Genomic DNA, 25267 nt, shown 5'->3' on the forward strand with positions numbered 1-25267 from the left:
CCTTAGCCCCTTCCTCCCTCAGACCCTGGTGTCCGGGTCTTTGTCCCTTTCTTCCCCGGAACCCAGGGGCCTCGCCCTCCCCCTCTCCGCTGTGGAAATCCCTGTGTGCAGCCGCACCATCCCCCAGGAACTGCAGCAACGCCAGGTCGATGGGCCGCTTCCAGCGGGAGCCCTTGTGCAGGGCGATGCCATAGCCTGTCGTGGCGAAGACCTTGCCGGAGCCGATGGTGACAAGCTTGCAGCCCTCGTCCTTGCGGGCCATGTAATTGAGCACTGCAGCATCGTAGATGAAGGCGTCCAGCTTCCTGGGGGGAGGGGGAATGGAGGGTAGGGTCAGTCCCACCTAGATGCCCTGGCCACCAGGCCTGGAACCTCCTCACCTGTAACCTCCAACTGCTCCAAATCCTAACTGGCCCTGAGCTCTTGAGCAAATCATTGCACTTCTCAGTGCCTCAGTTTCAACATCAGTAAAATGGGCATGGCAGCAGTATCTCCCTTCAGAGTTGTTGCAAAAGTATGTTAAGAGACAGGGTCTTGCTATGTTGTCCAGGCTGGACCAGAAATCCTGGGCTCAAGCGATCCTCCTATCTCAGCCTCCCCAATAGCAGGGACTATAGGGAAAGCTTAGATAGTACCTCATGCAAAGGAGGTGCTGGAGAAGTGTTAACTGTGACTTTTTCTTTCTTTCTTTTTTTTTTTTTTTTTGAGACAGAGTCTCACTCTGTCACCCAGGCTGGAGTGCAGTGGCACAGTCTCGGCTCACTGCAAGCTCCAACTCCCGGGTTCAAGCGATTCTCCTGCCTCAGCCTCCTAAGTAGCTGGGATTATAGGTGCCCACTACCACACCCAGCTAATTTTTGCATTTTTAGTAGAGACGGGGTTCCACCATGTTGGCCAGGCTGGTCTCGAACCCCTGTCCTTGTGATCCACCTGTCTCGGCCTCCCAAAGTGCTGAGATTACAGGCGTGAGCAACCGCACCTGGCCAGCTGTGACTGTTAATGAAATAGTTATTTCTTTACTCCTCACCATAGCCCTCCAAAGAGTCCATTTACTCTTGCATTTTAAAAAAGAGGATTGAGACTGGCCATGGTAGCTCATGGCTGTAATCCCAGCACTTTGGGAAGCCAAGGCAGGTGGATCACCTGTGAGCTCAGGAGTTCCAGACCAGTCTGTCCAACATGGTGAAACCCCATCTCTACTGAAAATACAAAAATTAGCCAGGTGTGGTGGCAGGCACCTGTAATCCCAGCTACTCAGGAGGTTGAGGCAGGAGAATTGCTTGAACCTGGGAGGCAGAGGTTGCTGTGAGCCAAAATCGAGCCACTGCACTCCAGCCTGGGTGACAGAGAGAGATGCCATCTCAAAACAAATAAATAAAGAGGAAGATTGAGGCTTAGAAGGGGAAATGGGGAAAACAATAATGCGAGTGAATGATCAGTTATATTGTGCCAAGCATTGTTCTATCTAGTCTAAGAACACTTTCTTTTTTTTTTTTTTCCTGAGACGAGGTCTCACTATGTTGCCCAAGCTGGAATGCAGTGGCATCATCTTAGCTCACTGCAGCCTTGACCTCTTCGGTTCAACCAAACCTCCTGCCTCAGCCTCCTCAGTAGCTGGGACTACAAGCACACATCACCACATCTGGCTAATTTTTGTATTTTTTGTAGAGACAGGGTTTTTCCATGTTGCCCAGGCTGGGTTCTAACTCCTGGGCTCAAGTGATCTTCCCGCCTTGGCCACCCAAAGTACTGGGACTACAGGTGTGAGCCTGTAGGGAGATAACCATTCTTTTCAGATGGGAAAACACAGACCCAGACACATAACTTGCTTGGGTTCTCCCACTAGGCCCTGATTTCTTTCTTTCTTTCTTTCTTTTTTCTTGAGACCGAGTTTCACTCTTGTCCCCCAGGCTGGAGTGCAGAGGCGTGATCTCGGCTCACTGCAACCTCCACCTCCCAGGTTCAAGCGATTCTCCTGCCTCAGCCACCCAAGTAGCTGGGATTATAGGCATGCACCACCACACACGGCTAATTTTGTATTTTAAGTAGAGATGGGGTTTCACCATGTTGGCCAGGCTGGTCTTGAACTCCTGACCTCAGTTGATCCACCCACCTCGGCCTCCCAAAATGCTGGGATTACAGGCGTGAGCCACCACACTTGGCCTAGGCCCTGCCCAGGCTGGAGTGCAATGGTGCGATCTGGGCTCACCACAACCTCCGTCTCCCCGGATCAAACGATTCTCCTGTCTCAGCCTCCGGAGTAGCTGGGATTACAGGCATGCGCCACCACGCCCGGCTAATTCTGTACTTTTAGTGGAGATGGGGTTTCTCCATGTTGGTCAGGCTGGTCTCAAACTCCCAACCTCAGGTTATCGTCCCACCTTGGCTTCCCAAAGTGGGTTTCTCCCAAGGTGCTGGGATTATAGGCGTGAGCCACTGTGCCCAGCCTAGGCCCTGATTTCTAAGACTTAGTGGGAAGAAGGGCAGGGCTGTGGAGTTAGTTCTTATGGATGCATTTGTTATGGCACATGCTGCTATCACTCTCATTTACAACTGCTGTCATTTTACATTTATTTCTGTGGTGGTTTGATTAATCTCAACCTTCCCCATGAGACTGCAAGACCCCCAGGGTCCCAGTTGGCCTCATTCTTATCTGTGGCTGGGGCATAGTTCCTGGCATGTAGGATGGGGTTGATAGATATTTGCAGAATAAATGAATGAATGAATAAATGAATCCACACAGAGGAATACTGTGTAACTCTTCTGTGGTATCAGATAAATGCTTATGCTCTGACAGGTAAGGATGTATGGGGTGTATTTTATATTTTTTTAAATATTTATTTATTTGTTTGTTTGTTTGTTTTTAGAGATGGAGTCTCACTCTGTTTCCCAGGCTGGTCTCAAACTCCTGGGCTCAAGCAATCCTCCTGCCTCAGCCTCCCAAAATGCTGGGATTACAGGCATGAGCTTTCACACCTGACCTTATGGGGTGTATTTTTTAAAAAGTTAGGCTGGGCGTGATGGCTCATGCCTGTAATCCCAACACTTTGGGAGGCCAAGGCAGGAGGATCGCCTGAGCCCAGGAGTTTGAGACCAGCCTGGGCCACATAGTGATACCCTGCCTCTATATAAAAAAAAAAAAAATAGCCAGGTGTGGTGATGCACCTATATTCCCAGCTACTCAGGAGGCTGAGGCAGGAGGATCCCTTCAGCCCAGGAGTTTGAAGCTGCAGTAAGCTATGATGACACCACTGCACCCCAGCCTGGGTGACAGTGGGATACCCTGTCTAAAAACAAAACAAACAAACACAAAAATTACTCCCACAATCCTATATAGAATATGAGTTCATATTGGCCGGGCGCAGTGACTCACGCCTGTAATCCCAGCACTTTGGGAGGCTGAGGCGGGCGGATCACATGAGGTCAGGAGTTCGACACCAGCCTGGCCAACATGGCGAAACCCCGTCTCTATTAAAAATACAAAAATTAGGCCGGGCACGGTGGCTAATGCCTGTAATCCCAGCACTTTGGGAGGCCGAGGTGGGCGGATCACGAGGTCAGGAGATCGAGACCATCCTGGCTAACACGGTGAAACCCTGTCTCTACTAAAAATACAAAAAATTAGCCAGACGTGGTGGCAGGCATCTGTAGTCCCAGCTACTCGGGAGGCTGAGGCAAGAGAATCGTTTGAACCCGGGAGGCAGAGGTTGCAGTGAGCCGAGATCGCACCACTACACTCCAGCCTGGGCGACAGAGCAAGACTCCGTCTCAAAAAAAAAAAAAAAAAGAAAGAAAGAAAAAAGGCGGCTGGATGCTGAGTTGAAGAGTTGAAGAGAAGCCAAAGGATCTTCCAGAGAAGAATACTTAACCTCTAGTCTTGAGTAGTTAGCCTGTCTGTTGATTTAAGTCCTCCTATGTCCCCAAACCTTCAGAAAAACCCTGTCCATGCACCCACAGGCTCACATATAAATGCTGTGTGTGTGTGGTTGTTTGCGTGGAAATTAGGGAAAAGGACTGAATTAGTCCATACACGCTAAGTGGGGAAACAGACAGGAAGTGGATTCCCCAAATTGAATGTCTCTCTAGCTGAAGCAAAGACTCGGGTGGAGAATGTGAAGCTCCGGAGAATTAGCAGAAACGTGGGGAGGACATTCATCATCCCACCGTTGGAGAATGGGGTTTGAATTAATTTTATATAGATCCTAACAGGGAGTTCCTGTATGACATCTGGAAATATAAGTATAGGGGAGAAAAATACCACCACTGCCTGCAGGCACTTCTGCCTTGTAGGCAAACTGTAATTTTTCCCTATGTTTCTCTTGTTTAGGAAGATGCCCTTGGGGGTGAAAGGTGAAGTGCTATTGATGTTTAAGTGGGAAGAACGTGGAGTTTCTAGAGTTAGGGATAGAAGGGCTGGGACTGGGATAAGATGGGAGGAGTGTCTCCAGGGGTCCTTAGAGGACAAGCGGGAGTGGAAGGAGAGACTCAAGTTGCATTTTGGAGAAAGCTAAAAGTCAAGGCTTCCAGTGGTGGAAATATTTGAGAGATTTCAGAAAGAGGAGCTCTAACAGCATTCACTTTCAATGGTTTGCTCAGTTTTTCTGGGATATACTGTCTCCCTCCCCTCTCGCATCCACCACCCCTTCATGGTCCCTAAATATCTATTAAAACTCAGCCATTCCAGGGGCCCTGGCTCATGCCTGTCATCCCAGCACTTTGGGAGGCTGAGGCAGGAGGACTGCTTGGGTCCAGGAGTTCGAGACCAGCTTGGGCAACAAAGGGAGACCTGTCTCTACAAAAACTTTAAAAATTAGCCGGGTTTGGTGGTGCATGCCTGTCGTCTCAGCTGCCTGGGAGGCTGAGGTGGGAGGATCGCTTGAGGGTAGGAGGATGAGGTTGCAGTGAGCTATGATTGTGCCATGTACTCCAGCCTGGGTGACAGAGGGAGACCCTGTCTCGAAAACAAAACAAAACAAAACAAAAAGACCTCAGCCATTTCCTACAGCCTTTGTTTGGGTGTAGGTTGGGGAAAAATTTAAATTCCCTGCATCCGTCCTTTCTTTCTTGTTTGTTCCCACTCTGTCACCAGAGGGATCTTAACATTTGAGTCAGCGCTGTCCCTTTTCAGCTCACCACCCCCTCTTGGCTCCCCTCGTCACTGAGAGTGACTTGGATCACCTCGAATTTAGAGGCCCTGTGCCACCTGACACCCCATCCCTCCTTACCCATCTGCCCTCATCTCCCAAGCCCCCCTCACTCTGGCCTGGGAGATGCACCTGGACCTCTCCAGCTCGCTCCTGCCCCTCTCCAGCTCGCTCCTGCCCCAGGGCCTTTGCACTGGCTGTTCTGCCTGCTGGAACATTCTTCTCCTAGACAGCTGCCTGTCTCACTCTCTCACCTTGAAACTGCCTTTGCCTGACCGACTCCATCTTGCTTCTAACCCTTAAGTTGTCCTTGCTCATTCTTGGGCATAGGCCAAACCAACTTTGGGAAGGAATTCTGTTCATGGTTTGACTCTGAAACAAAATCAATACTAGCCCTTTCCTAAAAAGTCCCCCTTCTTGCCTGGGGACCAGTCTACCTTTGCAGGACTCACAAATTAGCTGCAAGATTAGAAATTAAGGTTAGGGGTCACGCAGCCTCTGGCTCCCCCGATTGCTCCTGGGGATGACATCATTATTGTAAAACCTAAGATGAGTGCTTGAGATATTCTACAGACCCTACACCCCATGGATCAGCTGACGCCACCCAGACTGGTAATCTGGCTCAACCAGTTCTGCCATCCCACCCAGGAACAGAAAACAGCAAGAAAACCTCACTTCGACCGCCTGTGAGTCCATCTCCAACCTGACCAATCAGCACTCCCCGCTTCCCAAGCCCCTACCCGCCAAATTATCTTTAAAAACTCTGGTTCCCGAATCCTCAGGCAGACTGATGTGAGTAATAGTAAAACTCCGGTCTCCCACACAGCCGGCTCTGCGTGAATGACTCTTTTTCCACTGCAGACCCCTCGTCTTGATAAATCGGCTCTGTCTAGGCAGCGGGCAACGTGAACCCACCGGGCAGTTACAACCTCCGTCAGGTGTTTGCTCCAAAGACACCTTCCTGAGCACCCTATTTGATACTGCAACCTCCAGTCTCCCGCCCCAGTTTTCCACATGCATTCACCCTGCCCTATTTTTACCCATAGCGTGTATCCCCTTGGAATGCACTATACAATATTCTCATTTATTCCGTGCATTGTACGTCTCCCTTCACTGGAATTTAAGTTCCATGAGGCAGGGACTTTGCCCGTCTGATTCACCACTGTATCCACAGGGTCTAGAACAGGGCCTAGCACACACTAGGTGCTTACTAAGGAATGGCTGGACGGCTGGGTGTGGTGGCTCATGCTTCTAACCCCAGCACTTTGGGAGGCCGCCCGGGGGGCGGATCTCCTGAGGTCAGGAGTTCATAACCAGCTTGGCCAACATAGTGAAACCCCATCTCTACTAAAAATACAAAAATTAGCCGGGTGTGGTGGCATGCGCCTGTAATCTCAGCCACTCGGGAGGCTGGGGCAGGAGAATTGCTTGAACCTCGAGTGGATCACCTGAGTTCAGAAGTTCATGACCAGCCTGGCCAACATGGCGAAACCCTGTTGCTACTAAAAATACAAAAATTAGTCAGGTGTGGTGGCACACGCCTGTAATCTCAGCTACTTGGGAGGCTGAGGCAGGAGAATTGTTTAAACCTGGGAGGCGGACGTTGCAGTGAGCTGAGATGGTGCCCGGGCAACGGAGTGAGAGCAAGACTCCGTCTCAAAAAAAAAAAAAAAGTGGCTGAATGGGCACTTAAAGGGTAGACAAGGTGAAGAGACAGAGGAAGACGGCAGCTTTTTACAAGCCAAGGAGGAAGGTCTGGAAGAGGTCCTCCCACAGCCCTCAAAAGGAGCCATCACTGCTGACACCTTGATTTTGACCTTCTAGCCTCTACAACGGTGGGGCGATACATTTCTGTTGTGTAAGCCACTCAGTCTATGGTATTTTGTTATGGCTGCCCTAGCAAATTAATAGAATTGTATATAGAAAAATCCCAAAGGATCCACAATAAAAATTATTATGGCTAATAGAAGTTCAACAAGGTTCATGATACAAGATCAATATATGAAATAAATTACAAAATATACGAAATAAATTATATTCCTATATACCAGCAATGAACAATTAAAATGAAATTAAAACAATTCCAGGCTGGGTGCGGTGGCTCATGCCTATAATCCCAGCACTTTGGGAGGCTGAGGCCAGCAGATTCCTTGGGGTCAGGAGTTTGAGACTGGCAAAAAAATAAAAATAAAAATAAAATAAAATATTTAGGAATAAATTTAACAAAAGTTCAGGTAGGGTGTGGTCACTCAAGCTTGTCATCCCATCGCTTTGGGAGGCCAAGGTGGGAGGATCGCTTGAGGCCAGGAGTTTGAGACCAGCCTGGGCAACGTAGTGAGACCATCTGTAAAAAAAAAATACAATTAAAAATTTTTAAAAAAGAAGTTCAAAAGAAAAGAAAAGAAGTGGGCCAGGCATGGTGGCTCACGCCTGTAATCCCAAGAACACTTTGGGAGGCTGAGGTGGGCGGATCATCTCAGGTCAGAAGTTCAAGACCAGCCTGGCCAATATGGTGAAACCCCATCTCTACTAAAAATAAAAAGAACTAGCTGGGTGTGGTTGCGTGTGCCCGTAGTTCCAGCTACTCGGGAGGCTGAGGCAGGAGAATCACTTGATCCCAGGAGGTGGAGGTTGCAGTGAGCTGAGATCACACCACTGCACTCCAGCCTGGGTGACAGAGCGAGACTGCATCTCAAAAGAAAATAAAAGAAGCGGCCGCCAGGCGCGGTGTTTCGCGCCTGTAATCCCAGCACTTTGGGAGGCGGAGGCGGGCGGATCACGAGGTCAGGAGATCTAAACCATCCTGGCTAACACGGTGAAACCCCGTCTCTACTAAAAAAATACAAAAAATTAGCTGGATGAGGTGGCGGGCGCCTGTAGTCCCAGCTACTCGGGAAGCTGAGGCAGGAGAATGGTGTGAACCCGGGAGGCGGAGCCTGCAGTGAGCCGAGATCGCGCCACTGCACTCCAGCCTGGGCAACAGAGCGAGACTCCATCTCAAAAAAAAAAAAAGAAAAGAAGCGGCCAAATGAGTAAATTCAGACTGGTCCAAGGGAGGCCTTCCATGGCCCAGACACTGGAGCTGAGAAGTAGGATTCCATTAACACAGAAAAGATGCCAAAAGGGCTTTCTCCGTGGAAAGAGGCAAGATGAGAACAGTGTGTACTGTTAATTTGGAATGTGTGAGTGTGAATGCATCCATATTTTAATTGATCCAAAAGAAATAAAAAATAATGCTTACATTACGGAAAGGGGCCTTGATATTTCCTTTTTTGCCCCTCTTGAGTGACTGAGAAATTGTACATCTCTCATGGAAAGGGCACCAAGAACTGGCTGGGAGGAGAAGCTGTGTTTCTCTATTTCCTTTTAGCACGTGCATTTCCTTTCTCCCCCTGTGGGGTTACTTGCCCGAAGCGGTAGGGTGAGCCCCCGTTTGGCCTGCGAGCCGGCCAGAGCCCTGGGAGCTGCCTCTCCCTTGTGCCTCACTGTAAAGATGGAATTTTCTAGTGCTGTCCTCTATGGCAACCACTAGCTCGCCACATATGGCTATTTGCATTTAAATTTTATTTATTTATTTTTTATTTTTTATTTTCTATTTTTATTTTTGAGATAGAGTTATGCTATTGTTGCCCAGGCTGGAGTGCAATGTGCTGGTCTCAGCTCACTGCAACCTCCACCTCCCGGGTTCAAGTGATTCTGCCTCAGCCTCCCGAGTAGCTGGGATTACAGGCGCCCACCATCATGCCTGGCTAATTTTTGTATTTTTAGTAGAGATGGGGTTTTACCATGTTGGTCAGGCTGGTCTTGAACTCCTGACCTCAGGCAATCCACCCTCCTCGTCCTCCCAAAGTGCAGGGATTACAGGTGTGAGCCATTGCACCTGTATTGCAGGTGGTGGCTCACGCCTGTAATCCCAGCACTTTGGGAGGCCGAGGTGGGTGGATCATTTGAGGTCAGGAGTTCAAGACCAGCCTGGCCAACATGGTGAAACCCCACCTCTATTAAAAATACAAAAATTAGCTGGGCATGGTGGCAGGCGCCTGTAGAACCAGCTACTCGGGAGGCTGAGGCAGGAGAATCACTTGAACCCGGGAGATGGAGGTTGCAGTGAGCAGAGATCATGCCACTGCACTCCAGCCTGGGTGACAGAGCAAGACTCTGTCTCAAAAAAAAGCAAAATGAAATTAAAAAAAAAAAAAGAAAGTCCAGTTTCTGGCCAGGCATGGTGCCTCACACCTGTAATCCTAACACTTTTGGAGGCCAAGGTGGTAGGATCGCTTGATCCTAGGAGTTTAAGAGCAGCCTGGGCAACATAGTGAGACCCCTGTCTCTACACAAAAGTGGCACACACTTGTAGTCCAAGCTACTTGGGAGGCTGGGGCGAGAGGATTTTTTGAGCCCAGGATGTCAAGGCTGCAGTGAGCTATGATTGCCTCACTGCACTCTAGCCTGGGGAACAGAGTGAGACCCTGTCTCTAAATATAAATAAATAAACAAACAAACAGAGAAATGAAGGAGAGGGAGATATTGTACATAAAAGAATTTAAGAAAATTCAAGAAATTTTCTCAGAACAAATGACATGAGAATACGATTGAAAGACCCAGCAATGGAAACAGATCAATGGCCATGCGCATGGCTCATGCCTGTAATCCCAGCATTTTGGGAAGCCAAGGCAGGAGGATTGCTTGAGCCCAGGAGTTCAAGACCAGCCTGGAAAACATAGTGAGAACCTGCCTCTAAAAAAAAAAAGAAAGAAAAAGAAGGCCAGGCGCGGTGGCTCATGCCTGTAATCCCAGCACTTTGGGAGGCTGAGGCAGGCGGATCACAAGGTCAGGAGATCGAGACCATCCTGGCCAACACGGTGAAACCCCGTCTCTACTAAAAATACAAAAATTAGCTGGGCTTGGTGGTGGGCGCCTGTAGTCCCAGCTACTCGGGAGGCTGAGGCAGGAGAATGGCTTGAACCTGGGAGGCAGAGGTTGCAATAAGCCAAGATCACGCCACTGCACTTTAGCCTGGTGACAGAGCAAGACTCTGTCTCAAAAAAAAAAAAAAAAAAAAGAAAAGAAAAGATAAAAGAAAAGAAAGGAAAACAGGCCGGGCGCGGTGGCACACACCTATAATCCCAGCACTTTGGGAGGCTGGGGCGGGTGGATCACCTGAGGTCGGAAGTTTGCAACCAGCCTGACTAACATGGTGAAACCCCATCTCTACTAAATACAAAGAAATTAGCTGGGCATGGTGCCACATGCTTGTAATCGGAGCTACTTGGGAGGCTGAGACAGGAGAATTGCTTGTACCTGGGAGGTGGAGGTTGCAGTGAGCTGAGATCATGCCATTGCACTCCAGCCTGGGCAACAAGAGTGAAACTCCGTCTCAAAAAAAAAAAAAAAAAGGGAAACAGATCAAGGCATGTCACTGATAAATGTCAGTCCACCAAGGACAAGGAAAAGAAACAATAGATTACATACAAAGGCATAGGAATCAGAATGATCTTGGATTTCTCTACAGTAGCACTGGATATTAGAAAACAATAGAGTCACTCTTCCAAATTCTGAAGGAAAATGAGCTCTAATCCAGAATTCCATACCCAGCCCGACTGTCCATCAAGTACAAGGACAGCAAAAAGACTTTTCAGATTTGCAATGTCTCCAAAAATATACCCGCTATGTGCCTCTGTCAGGAAGCTCAAAAGAACAAGGAAGCAAAACCCAGAAAGAGTTAGAATTTGTGCTACAACAGGATCCAAACCAGAGATGAAGGGATGAAGGTGAAAGGTGATCCCAAGATGGCGGCTATGCCCAGGCTGGAGCAGGCCAGAAGGCCATAAGAGCAACTTCTTCAATAAGATGAAATTGACAAGGCCAGGCACAGTGGCTCACACCTGTAATTCCAGCACTTGGGAGGCCGAGGTGAACAGATTACTTGAGGCCAGGAATTTGAGACCAAGCTGTTCAATATGGCGAAACCACACTTTACAAAAAATACAAAAATTAGCTGGGTGTGGTGGTGCACGACTGTAATCCCAGCTATTTGGGAGGCTGAGGCATGAGAATCGCTTGAACCCAGGAGGCAGAGGCTGCAGTGAGCCGAGATCGTGCCACTGTGCTCCAGCCTGAGTGACAGAGAGACCCTGTCTCAAAAAAAAAAAAAAAGAAAAGAAAAAAAGAAATTGACAGAGTATCTGATACTTCTAACATATTAAGTATATTAATATACTTCTGAACATACTAAGAAGAGATTTAGATAGTAAACAGATAATTTGGGTTTGAATTAGTTAACCACAAAGAAAACTCAGCCATGAAGCAACTGAAAAAGGAAAGAAAAAGAAAAAAGACAGTTACTAACCTCAAGAAAAATAGACCAGGCATGGTGGCTCACACCTGTAATCCCAACACTTTGGGAGGCTGAGGTGGGCAGATCCCTTGAGCTCAGGAGTTTGAGACCAGCCTGGCCAACATGGTGAAACCCCATATCAGCTGGGAGCTGTGGCTCCCGCCTGTAATCGTAGCACTTTGGGAGGCTGAGGCAGGCCGATCACTTGAGGTCAGGAGTTTGAGACCAGCCTGGCCAACATGGTGAAACCCCACCTCTACTAAAAATACCAAAATTAGCCAGGCGCAGTGGCGCACGCCTGTAGTCCCAGCTAATCGGGAGGCTGAGGCAGGAGAATCACTTGAACCTGGAGGCACAGATTGTAGTGAGCCAAGATCATGCCACTGCACTCCAGCCTGGGCAACATAGTGAGACCCTGTCTCAAGAAAAAAAAGAAAGAAAAACAAAGAATTGTGTAGGAGAGGAAAGTAATCACGGTTTACTACTGTGGCAGCTGTGAGAGCATTTACATAGTCATAACATGTAAACACTGAATATTCATCTGTCAGAGTCACAATGTGGGAGGCTGAATTGATTTAAATAAGAGTATGAGTATGTCTTCCATAGTGAGAAGCGGATGGAAAAATGCCTAAAATTGAAAAATCAAGAGGTAGTCATACAAACATGGTATTTAGAGATAGGGAGATAAATCACAAAGTGATACAATAAACGAGGTGAAAGTAGATTCCTCTGGGCTGAGAGAAATGGAGGGTGCCATTTTTTTCCTTAAAGATAAAATTCTTTCCAGGCACGGTGGCTCGTGCCCGTAATCCTGGTGCTTTGGGAGGCTGAGGCAGGAGGATCACTTGAGCCCGGGAATTCAAGACCAGCCTAAGCAACATAGTGAGAACCCCATCTCTACACACACACACACAAATTAAAAAATTAAAATTAGGCCGGGCCCGGTGGCTTATGCCTGTAATCCCAGCACTTTGGGAGGCCGAGATGGGCAGATTACCTAGGTCAGGAGTTCGAGACCAGCCTGGCCAACATGGCGAAACCCTGTCTCTATTGAAAATACAAAAGTTAGCTGGGTGTGGTGGCAGGCTTCTGTAATCCCAGCTACTCAGGAGGCTGAGGCAGGAGAATCACTTAAACCCAGGAGGCAGAGGTTGCAGTGAGCCAAGATCACGCCACTGCACTCCAGCCTGGGTGACAAAGCAAGACTCCATCTCAAAAAAATAAATAAATAAAATAAAATTAATCAGATGTGGGGGTGCACACCTGTAGTCCCAGCTGCTTGGGAGGCTAAGGCGGGAGGATCACTTGAGCCCAGGAGCTTGAGGCTGCAATGAGCTATGATTGTGCCACTGCACTCCAGCCTGGGTGACAGAGTGCGACCTTGACTCCCAAACCAAACTAAACTAAACTGAAATTCTTGTATCTGACTCTCCAAACTATGTGGATGGAGAACTCTGATAAATATAGAACTAAAAATTAGAAAAAAAAGAAAAAGTAACAAGGGATACTGGGGAAAAAGAATTCAACAGAAGCAGGAAATTAGAGCAAGAGGTGACAATGAGAAACACAGGGGTGTCCTTTGTGAATCATGAAGCTTCTAGGGAGGGGGACAAAAGGAGTGATTCTGGGTTACTCAGTGCACATGTGAGGCAATATAGCCTAGTGGTGAGAATCTGGGCTGTAGAACTGGGCTGCCAGGGTTCCAGTCCTAGTTCTGCCACTTAGCAGATGCAAGAAGCCTGCTGTTCCTCATGTTTCCAATAATACCCACCTAAGATTTTTTATGAGGTCTCAAGGGTTTAGTTGTGTTCCCTCCCCAAATTCACATATTGAAGTCCTAGCCCCTAGTACTTCAGAACGCGACCTTATTTGTATATAGGGCCTCTACAGAGGGAATCCAGTTAAAATGAGATCATTAAGGTGGTTCTAATCCAGTATGACTAGTGTCCTTATAAAAAGGGGAACTTGGGCCGGGCGCAGTGGCTCATGCCTGTGATCCAAGCACTTTGGGAGGCCGTGGCAGGCGGATCACCTGAGGATGGGAGTTTGAGACCAGCCTGAGCAATATGGTGAAACTCCGTCTCTACTAAAAATACAAAAATTAGCGGGGCTTGGTGGCACACGCTTGTAATCTCAGCTACAGGAGGGAGGCTGAGGCAGGAGAATCACTGGAACCCGGGAGGTGGAGGTTGCAGTGAGCCGAGATTGTGCCACTGCACTCCAGCCGGGCAACAAGAGTGAAAGTCCGTCTCAATAAAAAAAAAAAAAAGTTGGGGGGGGGAACTTGGCTGGGTTCGGTGGTTCACACCTGTAATCCCAGCACTTTGGGAAGCTGAGGTGGGTATATCACCTGAGGTCAGGAGTTCGAGACCAGCCTGGCCAACATGGCAAAAACCCATCTCTGCTAAAAATACAAAAATTAGCCAGGCATGGTGGCGTATGCCTATAATACCAGCTACTAAGGAGGCTGAGGCAGGAGAATCACTTGAACCTGGAGGGCAGAGGTTGCAGTGAGCCGAGATCATGTCACTGCACTCCAGCCTGGGCAACACTCCATCTCAAAAAAAAAAAAAAAAAAGAACTTGGCCACAGAGACACAAACAGAGGGAAGATGATGGGAAGAGATACAGGGATCAAGAGTCAACAGCCAAGGAGAGAGAGGCCTGGACAGATCCTTCCCTCACAGCCCTCTGAAGGAGCCAAGAGGATGCCTAGCCTCCAGGACTATGAATCAAAACATTGCTTTGATTAATTTTTTGCAAACTAATTGTGAACTTAAATTAGTTAGAACAGGACTTGATATATAATAAACATCAAAGTAAATTAAAAAGATACAGGAGTAGACCAAGGAGGGTGGCTCACGCCTGTAATCCCAGCACTTTGGGAGGCCGAGATGGGTGGATCACAAGGTCAAGAGTTCAAGACTAACCTGGCCAAGATGGTGAAACCCCATCTCTACTAAAAATACAAAAATTACCTGGGCGTAGTGGCAGATGCCTGTAATCCCAGCTACTCGGGAGGCTGAGGCAGAGAATTGCTTGAACCCAGGAGGCGGAGGTTGTAGTGAGCTGAGATCGCGCCACTGCACTCCAGCCTGGACAACAGAGTGAGACTCTGCCTCAAAAAAAAAAAAAGAAAGAAAGAAAAGAAGATATAGGAATGATCCCAAGCCCTGCAAGGAGGCAAGGATATGGAACAAGTAGAACTCTCTTGCATTGCTGATGAGAGTGTAAATTGGTACAACCACTTTGGATTTTTGTTGTTGTTGTTTTGTTGTTTTGAGAGGGAGTCTCACTCTGTCACCCAGGCTGGAGTGCAGTGGTGTGGTCTTGGCTCACTGCAACCTCTGCCTCCAGGGCTCATGCAGTTCTCCTACCTCAGCCTCCTGAGTAGATGGGATTACAGGTGCCTGCCAGCACACCTGGCTAATTTTTGTATTTTTTTGTAGAGACAGGGTTTTGCCATGTTGGCCAGGCTGGTCTCGAACTCCTGACTTCAAGTGACCTGCCTGCCTCAGCCTCCCAAAGTGCTGGGATTACAGGCGTGAGCTACCGCGCCTAACCGTTTTGGAAGATGTCTGACAGTATCTGTTATAGCTAAGCATACTCTCCCTATGACCGGGTAGTTCCACCTATGGGAATACAACCAAGGAAAAGGAATGTGTATGTCCCCCAAACACTTGTACAAGAATGTTCATAGTAGAATATTCATAATGGGCCAAGGTGTGGTGGCTCACGCCTGTAATCCCAGCACTTTGGGAGTCCGAGGTGGGCAGATCACTTGAGGTCAGGAATTTGAGACCAGCCTGGCCAACATGGTGAGACCCCGTCTTTACTAAAAATACAAAAATTAGCCGGGCATGGTGGTGTGTGCCTGTAATCCCACCTGCTCAGGAGACTGAGGCAGGAGAATTGCCTGAACCTGGGAGGTGGAGGTTGCAGTGAGCAGAGATTGCACCACTGGACTCCAGTCTGGGCAACAGAGGAAAACTCTGTCTGAAAAAATAAATAAATAAATAATAATAAAAAATAATAAAAAAGAGGCAATTACACATGTTTAAAAAAGGGAATATTCAGCTAGGTATGATGGCTCATGCCTGCAATCCCAGCTCTTTGGGAGGCCAAGGCGGTTGGATCACCTGAGGTCAGGAGTTTGAGGCCAGTCTGACCAAGATGGTGAAACCCCATCTCTACTAAACATACAAAAATTAGCTGGGCGTGGTGGCAGGCGCCTGTAATTCCAGCTACTTGGGAGGCTGAGGCAGGAGAATCGCTCGAACCCGGGAGATGGAGATTGCAGTGAGCCAAGATCGCGCAACTGCACTCCAGCCTGGGCGAAAGAGAGAGACTCTGTTTCAGAAAAAAAAAAAAGAAAGAAAGAAAGAAAAAGAAAGAAAAGAAAAGAAAAAAACCAATATTCATAATGGCCAAACACTGGCAATAACCTGAATGTCCACCAGCAGTAGAATGAAAGAATTATGGTATATTTATATAATGGTATACTCAAAGGTATTCAGCAATGAAGGAACAATCTGGTGATAACATTGAGGAAAATAAGCTAGACAGAAAGGTATTATATGCACTGTTTGATTCTGTTTAGAGGATGTTCAAAATCAGGCAAAACTAATTATATGATATTCTATGGTGACTGGAGGGGCAGGGGAAGCTTTATGAGAAGCTGGGAAATTCACCATACCTTAATCTGGACCTGGTCACATAGATGTCTGTGAATGTATAAATAATGAGTTGCATGCCTTTTGTACCTCACTGTACCTCACTGTATCTATGTATATATCTCAATAAAAAAAAGATGAAAAATATCTATAAAAAGACACGGGATGAGGCCTCAGCTATTTTTACTTATTAAAGGCTGGTGATGTGGCTGACATTTGTATGGGAAAAAAAAATACAGGTATCCTGCTTTCTCTGAACTCAAGGCGGGGACAGATTTAGGTTCATTTTGAGAGATGGGGCTGGTCTGTCTTGCTAGTCACATTCTCACCACTTGCTATCCAAAACTTGGGAACCAAGTAGATTTGGAAAGTGCCATCCGCTGGATACGGTGGCTCACGCCTGTAATCCCAGCACTTTGGGAGGCCGAAGCAGGTGAATCACTTAAGGTTAGGAGTTCAAGACCAGCCTGGCCAACATAGTGAAATCACATGTCTACTAAAAATAGAAAAATTATCCGGGGATGGTGGTATATGCCTATAATCCCAGCTACTCGGGAGGCTGAGGCAGGAGAATCACTTGAACCCGGGAAGCGGAGGTTGCAGTGAGCCGAGATTGCAGCACTGCACTCCAGCCTGGGCAACAGAGCGAGACTCCATCTCAAAAAAAGAAAATGGGATCCCCCCCACCCGCCCACCGAGAGTCTCTGAATTCTTGCTCTCCCACTGCAAGGACTGAGCAGGCTGGCAGTGTGAGGTATCCCTGAAGGGGTAAAAGAGGAAAGTGATTCTGTTTGCAGCCATCCCTGCCTTCCGAGGAAGGCGCAAGTGAAGCAGAGGTGGGAGGTGGCAGCCTGGAAAGGCACCCTGCTTCGTGAGAGAGAGAGAGAGAGAGAGAAGAGAGAATCTGGAATTCTCAGGGTCCTTCCTGGAGGGAAGGGCTGGCGAGAAGAAAACGGAAGAAGGGGGAAGGGGAAGAGATGAGTCAGCAGGCTGGCTGGGGAGAATGTTCTGGGTAAGTAAGGAAGTGAAAAAGTCCCAGGGTCCTGGGGGGCGGCCAGCGCCCTTTTATGTTTTCTGTTCATTATGTTGACTAGGAAACTTTTTGCATTTGGGTGATGTCGACCTGGGCGGTCCAGTGCAGCAGTGACACGCCACTAGGGCTGTGGATCACTTGAAATGTGGTCACTCTGAACCTAGATGTGCTGTGAGTGTAAAATGCCACTGATTTCAAAGACAGCGTGTGGGGAAAAAAATTATGTAAACGGTCTCACCCATGTTTATACTGATTACATGTCAAAATAATATTTTGGACATAGTTAGGTAAAATATATTATTAAAAGTAATTTCCAGCCAGGCGCGGTGGCTCACGCCTGTAATCCCAGCACTTTGGGAGGCTGAGGCGGGTGGATCACGAGGTCAGGAGATCGAGACCATCCTGGCTAACACGGTGAAACCCCGTCTCTATTAAAAATACAAAACATTAGCTGGGCGTGGTGGTGGGTGCCTGTAGTCCCAGCTACTCGGGAGGCTGAGGCAGGAGAATGGTGTGAACCCGGGAGGCGGCGCTTGCAGTGAGCCGAGATTGTGCCACTGCACTCCAGCCTGGGCAACAGAGCGAGACGCCGTCTCAAAAAAAAAAAAAAAAAAGTAATTTCACCTACTTTTTGTTGTTGTTGTTGTTGAGATGAAGTCTCGTTTTGTCGCCCAGGCTGGAGTGCAGTGGCCGGATCTCAGCTCACTACAACCTCCACCTCCCAGGTTCAAGCGATTCTCCTGCCTCAGCCTCCCGAGTAGCTGGGATTACAGGTACCCACCACCACACCCAGCTAGTTTTTGAATTTTTAGTAGAGACAGGGTTTCACCATATTGGTCAGGCTGGTCTCGAACTCCTGACCTCAAGCGATCCACCTGCCTTGGCCTCCCAAAGTGCTGGGATTACAGGTGTGAGCCAGGCCTCACCAGGCATCGTGGCACATGCTTGTAATCCCAGCTACTCCGGGAGGCTGAGGGAGGAGAATTGCTTGAACCAGGGAGGCGGAGGTTGCAGTGAGCCAAGATCGCACCACTGCACCCCAGCCTGGGCGAGAATGAGACGCCATCTCAAAAAAAAAAAAAAGAAAAGAAATCATAAAATAAATTTCACTGTGGCTACTAGAAAATTGTAAATGATGCAGGCCGTTCCCCTGCTCTGCTCTAGAAAGACAGAAGGAAACCCCTCAAACCACTGACATCAAGGAATAGGGAGGGGGCCGGGCGCGGTGGCTCACGCCTGTAATCCCAGCACTTTGGGAGGCCGAGGCGGGCGGATCACGAGGTCAGGAGATCGAGACCATCCTGGCTAACACGGTGAAACCCCGTCTCTACTAAAAATACAAAAAATTAGCCGGGCGTGGTAGTGGGCGCCTGTAGTCCCAGCTACTCGGGAGGCTGAGGCAGGAGAATGGCGTGAACCCGGGAGGTGGAGCTTGCAGTGAGCCGAGATCGCGCCACTGCACTCCAGCCTGGGCGACAAAGCAAGACTCCGTCTCAAAAAAAAAAAAAGGAATAGGGAGGGACAGTTATTCATTTTGACAATAACCAAGTGTTGGCAAACAAATCGTTTAATGAAAGGGAGAAAAGGGAATTGAGGAAGGAAAAACTTCATTCCCCAGGCAGGGGAATGTGAAGGAAGACTACGGGTGCCGGGCACAAGGGGGCTCTCCAGATGGGGGAGCCCTGGGAAGAGGGCTGAGGGGCCCATCAAGCTTCAAAGCTGACGAGAAGGCAGGAGGCTGGTGAAAGAAGGGTGATTAGCGACAAACGTAAGGCTTTTCCTGCCCACAGGGTCCTTGCACCTTTGAATGCGGAAGACTCTGCTGGGCGAACCACATGACCACGCCCCACCCCACCATGCTGCTGATTGGTCCTGGCATGGACACTTCACCCCTAGCTGGGCCAATCAGATCCTCAGTATGTGGGGCTGTGGCACGGAACCTTCTCCCAGAGCCACTTGATGGACAGGAGGGATTGTTGACCCCGTAATAGGGAGTCGGAAATTCGGACTCAGGAGTAAGTAAGGTGGGTAGCTCCCACTGGAACCCAGGACCTTATGGTTCTTTTTTTTTTTTTGAGACAGAGTCTTGCTTTGTCGCCCATGCTGGAGTGCAGTGGCGCGATCTCAGCTCACTGCAGCCTCCACCTCCCGGATTTAAGCAATTCTCCCGCCTCAGCCTACGGAGTAGCTGGGATTACAGGCACACACCACCACACCTGGCTAATTTTTGTATTTTTAGTAGAGACGGGGTTTCGCCAAGTTGGCCAGGCTAGTCTTGAACTCCTGACCTTAAGTGATGCGCCTCAGCCTCCCAAAGTGCTGGGATTGTAAGCGTGAGCCTCTGGGCCTGGCCTCCATCTGGTTCTAAACTCACTGCTGTTAAGCATCCCCAGGATGTTGTTAGGAACTCCCAGACCATGGGGCATCCTATGGGGAGATGTAGAAAACCGTCCTCCAGAGAGAACGGAATTAGATGGGGTGCAACTTCGAAGCAAACAGAGCTGGACAGAAAGATGGCCAGAGAGAAACTCCCTGTTTCAAGATCTGATATACTTTAAGGGGTAGAATTTATAACATCTGTGTGTTTTCCACCTCCCTCCACTAAAGGGAAGCTTCAAGTTACCAGGGACCTAGGCATCTGTCATAGAGCCGAACACATCAAAGGTACTTGGTAAGTACTTCTTGAAAGTAATGAATGGATGGATGAACGTGCAATGTAAAAAATTTATTTTTCCCGTCCTGTGCTCTGTCTTAACATCTCTGTCTATAATTCTACAAATTCAATACCTACTTTAGGCCTCAGGCAAGGGGGTGTTGTTCTGGGCCCCATTTTTTTTTTTTTAGACGGAGTGTCGCTCTTGTTGCCCAGGCCAGAGTGCAGGCACAATCTCGGCTAACCGCAACCTCCATCTCCCAGGTTCAAGCGATTCTCCTGCCTCAGCCTCCCAGTAGCTGGGATTACAGGTGCACGCCACCACACCCAGCTAATTTTTTGTATTTTTAATACAGATGGGATTTCACCATGTTGGCCAGGCCGTCCACCTCAGTCTACCAAAATGCTGGGATTACAGGCAGATTTCAGATTGTTAATGGCACTTTTAAGCTATCATGCCAGCCGTGGACTTCTTGTTGTGAGAGATAAAGAAACCTCTGTCTGTTAAAGCACTCCTAGCTGATGTAGGGAACTGACCTATTTTGTTAACTGTTGTTATCCAGTGCAGGAACTATACCTGGCATGAAGTTGGTGCTCTTAAATTTTTCTTTTTCTTTTTTTTTGGAGACAGGGTCTTGCTCTGTTACCCAGGCTAGAGTGTAGCGGTGCGATCATAGCTCACTGCAGCCTCCATCCCCTGGGCTCAAGTGATCCTTCGACCTTAGCCGCCCAAGTAGTTGGGACTACAGGTGCGCGCCATGACGCCTGGCTAATTTAAAAATTTTTTTGTTAGCCGGGTGCGGTGGCTCACGCCTGTAATCCCAGCACTTTGGGAGGCCGAGGCAGGCAGATCACCTGAGGTCAGTAGTTCCAGACCAGCCTGACCAACATGGCGAAACCCTGTCTCTACTAAAAATACAAAACTTAGCTGGGTGTGGTGGCAGGCGCCTGTAGTCCCAGCTCCTTGGGAGGCTGAGTCAGGAGAATCGCCTAAACCTGGGAGGCAGCGGTTGTAGTGAGACGAGTTCGCGCCACTGCACTCCAACTGGGGCGACAGAGCGAGACTCTATCTCAAAAAAAAAAAAATTTTTTTTTTTGTGAGTCAAGGGGGTCTCACTATGTTTCACAGGCTGGTCTTGAACTCCTGGTCTTAAGTGATCCTCTCACCTTGGCCTCACGAAGCTTTAGGATTACAGGTGTGAGCCACTGCATCGGGCATTAGAAATTTTTTTAAGCCAGGCATGGTGGCTCACGCCTCTAATCCCAGCACTTTGGGAGGCTGAGGCAGGCAGATCACCTCATGTCAGGAGTTCAAGACCAGCCTGACCAACATGGTGAAACCTCATCTCTATCAAAAATACAAAAATTAGCCAGGCATAGTAGTGCACGCCTGTAATCCCAGCTACTCAGGAGGCTGAGGTGGGAGAATTGCTTGAACCCAGGGAAGGCGGAGGTTGCAGTGAGCTGAGATCTAACTACTGCACTCCAGCCTGGGCAACAGAGTGAGATCCTGTCTCAAAACAAACAAAAACAGAAATCAGATCATACCCTTCCTTACGTAAAGTCTCCACACTTCAAGGCTTCTCACCGCCTTTAGCATAAAGTCCAGCCCTGACCTTGGCCTCATGCCCAGAATCCTCCCCTCATCTACTCTCTCACCTCAGCTCCTTGCCCTTCAACCACACTGGCCTTCTTGCTGTTCCTCCAGTAAACCAACACTGCACCTTCCTCAGGCCCTTTGCACACTCTGTTCCCTCCACCTGAAGGCTCTGCTTCGGAAGTCCACCTGGCTAGCTCTTTCACCTCCTGCAGGGCTCTGCACAAATGTCACCTCCTCCAAGAAGCCCACCCTGAACACCCTGGTGAAAATATCCCAGCCCTGCCGCCCTCTAGCTCACCATCACTTTCTGAAGATATCTTGATTTTTCCGTTTGCATGTTTATTGTTCATTTCCCACCTCTAGACCTAGGAATTGGGTCTATTTGTTCACTGCTTAGCGTAGAGCAGAGGATAAGAAAAATGCACACGGAAGGACTAAGTAAATGCAGGATGGGGAGAGAGTTACTGTGCTCAGCCTTGTTGTATTCGTGGGCTGCACTTTGGGGCCTGAACTCAACTTTTTTTGTTTTATTTTCTTTTTGAGATGGAGTCTGTCTCTGTTGCCCAGGCTGGAGTGCAATGGCACAGTCTCGGCTCACTGCAACCTCCGCCTCCTGCATTCAAGTGATCCTCCTGCCTCAGCCTCCCAAGCAGCTGAGATTACAGGCGCCTGCCACCATGCCTGGCTAATTTTTGTATTTTAAGTAGAGACAAGGTTTCACCATGTTGGCCAGGCTGTTCTCAAACTCCTGACCTCAAATGATCTGCCCGTCTCGGCCTCCCAAGAGCCTGTTGCCGCACCCAGGCTAATTTTTGTATTTTAAGTAGAGATGGGGTTTCACTATGTTGGCCAGGTGGTCTCCAACTCCTGACCTGAAGTGATCTGCCCGCCTCCGCCTCACAAAGTGCTGGGATTATAGGCGTGAGCTACTGCGCCTGGCCTCTGAATTTAACTTCATCCCTATGATTTGGGAAAGGGATGTAAAAAGATAAACACAATCTAAGCGTTGATTCCAGTGAGTTCAGGTCTAATGATAATGATAATATCAGCAAACACCTATAGTGCACCGGGCACTGTTCTAAATAAATAAATAAATGTTCTGAATGGATTAACTAGTTTAATTCTTTTTTTTTTTTTGAGGTGGAGTCTCGCTCTGTCGCCAGGCTGGAGTGCAGTGGCATGATCTTGGCTCACTGCAACCTCTGACTCCCAGGTTCAAGCGATTCTCCTGCCTCAGCCTCCCGAGTATCTGGGACTACAGGCGCATGCCACCACGCCCAGCTAATTTTTGTATTTTTTGTAGAGACCAGGTTTCACCATGTTGGCCAGGATGGTCTCGATCTCCTGACCTTGTGATCCGCCTGCCTTGGCCTTTGAAAGTGCTGGGATTACAGGCATGAGCCACCGTGCCCGGCTTACTAGTATAATTCTTGTAACAACCTTATGATCATTACAGTGGGGATACTCTTGTTATCCTCATTTTACAGAGGAGGAAACAGAGGTTCAGAGAGGCTGAGTAACTTGCCCAAGGTCACAAAGCCAAGAAGGGGAAGAGCAAAGATTTGAGCCCCATCAGTCTCACCCCAGAATCCAGAACTACTGCATCCCAGAAAATATCCCAAGGAGCCTACTCCTGGGAGGAGGAGTCCACTTCCACCCTCGGTGACCTCCGCCCTCCAAGCTGACCCACCCAGGGCTGACCTCTGGGACTGAATGAATGAACCTGGACCCCTTGCCATCTTTGAGCATCCTTAGGTCCCCAGCGGCCCCACCCCCACCCCCGGCCCGAGTCTGCGCTGACCCTGCCTTGAGCTGAGTGAGCGCTTCCTCTACGCGGGGCTGGTTGTAGCGCACCATGTAGCTGTGCATGTCGGGATAGTTGCTGCGGATGTTCTTCTCCGTGGAGCCGTTGGGCACGGTCCCAAACTTCAGGGGCGGGTACTGCTCCTGGGGCCTCTGAAACTGGGGCAGAATGGGGAGTGATTAGGGCACCCTCCGCAGGGACATCCCTAACACAAATCACCCATTCTGAGACACACCCGCTATCTGGCAGACACCCCAGTCCCAGGAGTGTTCAATATTTCTCAACACTCGCTCACTACATTAGGGAATGCTTTTCCACTCCCACCCAGCACACACGGTTGCAGACACGTGATCCAAAAGTTCACGAGAAGCCTCCCTGAAGCCCTTGATGTGCCAGGTGTTAAGTCTTCACTTACTGAATCGCGGGAGGTCCTGGGGGTAGAGGCAGGCATGGCAGGAGCTGGGGGCTGTTGCTATTTACCAATCCGTTCAGAAATAGTTCACTTTTTTTTTTTTAATGGAGTCTTGCTCTTGTTGCCCAGGCTGGAGTGCAATGGCACAATGTCAGCTCACTGCAACCTCCGCCTCCCAGGTTCAACTGATTCTCCTGCCTCAGCCTCCCGAGTAGCAGGGATTACAGGCACACACCACCATGCCCAGCCAGTTTTGTATTTTTAGTAGAGATGGGGTTTCTCCATGTTGGTCAGGCTGGTCTCGAACTACCAACCTCAGGTGATCCGCCCGCCTTGGCCTCCCAAAGTGCTGGGATTACAGGCATAAGCCACCGCGCCCAGCCAACTAAAACAAGTTTTGTAAAACCAAACTTATACATAAGATGCAGGCAACTATTCTATTCTACTCCATTCCATTAAAAAATGCTTATTGCAACCCATCAAACTGGTTTCTCAAGCCTCTAATAGGTCATGACACCCAGCTAGTTAATCACTTTAGTCTCAAAGTATGCTCCGCAAACCACCAGTCCCTCAACAAACGGTGATTGCAGTGAGATGTGTACAGGAATGGAGGGAATGAGCATTTAGAGTGATTTGACAGAATCCTTTTTCGTCTGTTGAATCTAATAAATAAAAATGTGAGTTTGGCTTTTTTTTGAGGCAGAGTCTCGCTCTGTCACCCAGGCTAGGAATCAGTTCTATTTGTGGCGTAATCATGGCTCACTGTAACCTCCGCCTCCCAGGTTCAAGCGATTCTCCTGCCTCAGCCTCCCGAGTAGCTGGGATTACAGGCACCCACTACCACGCCTGGCTAATTTTTGTATTTTTAGTAGAGACGAGGTTTCACTATGTTGGCCAGGCTGGTCTCGAACTCCTGACCTCAGGTGATCCACCCACCTCGACCTCTCAAAGTGCTGGGATTACAGGCGTGAGCCACCGTTCCTGGCCAGGTTTGACTTTTGTCTGTCTTGGTTTTAGATCTTATTTTACTTTTCTAATAATTCATTTCCGTTGAATTTTACAAAAGCATTGCCTGCAATGGACTAGAAGTTTTTTTGTTTTGTTTTTTGTTTTTTTGAGATGGAGTCTCACTCTGTCGCACTGGCTGGAGTGCAGTGGGGTGATCTCGGCTCACTGCAAGCTCCGCCTCCTGGGTTCACGCCATTCTCCTGCCTCAGCCTCCCGGGTAGCTGGGACTATAGGTGCCCGTCACCACGCCCGGCTAATTTTTTGTACTTTTAGAAGAGACGGGGTTTCACCGTGTTAGCCAGGATGGTCTCGATCTCCTGACCTCGTGATCCGCCCGCCTTGGCCTCCCAACGTGCTGGGATTACAGGCGTGAGCCACCGCGCCCAGCCTTAGAAGTTTCAAAAATTAATCCTTCCTCACAGTTTGAGAGAAGCACTGGTTCTAGAATATCCCATTTGACACAACTGCCCCTAGAACATTCAGGGACACCCTCTTCCCTAGGAATATTTTAAATAGCTCATTGTGAACCGTGTTCTTTCTCCATCCACTACATTCCATTCTACCATTCTGGAATTCTCCTTGGGAAGAGACCCCTTCCCGCCCT

At 48.7% G+C, this 25267-nt stretch overlaps 1 protein-coding gene across 3 annotated transcripts in view; it reads right to left on the bottom strand.

Annotated features, from left to right (window-relative positions):
- Positions 1-25267, bottom strand: part of GRIN2D (glutamate ionotropic receptor NMDA type subunit 2D) — a 54055-nt gene that overhangs the window by 2891 nt on the left and 25897 nt on the right. For 2 of the 3 annotated variants that reach the window (XM_031004034.3, XM_055370088.2), the window contains 2 exons: positions 23241-23401; positions 118-305 (listed from right to left, as the gene is read on the bottom strand). In XM_031004034.3, coding sequence (XP_030859894.1) covers positions 118-305; positions 23241-23401 — 349 coding nt within the window. The remainder of the gene's footprint in view (positions 1-117; positions 306-23240; positions 23402-25267) is intronic. The other variant, XM_063701555.1, reaches the window with a different exon arrangement.

This window comes from Gorilla gorilla, chromosome 20, assembly GCF_029281585.2.
Source record: "Gorilla gorilla gorilla isolate KB3781 chromosome 20, NHGRI_mGorGor1-v2.1_pri, whole genome shotgun sequence".
Taxonomy (NCBI): Eukaryota; Metazoa; Chordata; class Mammalia; order Primates; family Hominidae; genus Gorilla; species Gorilla gorilla.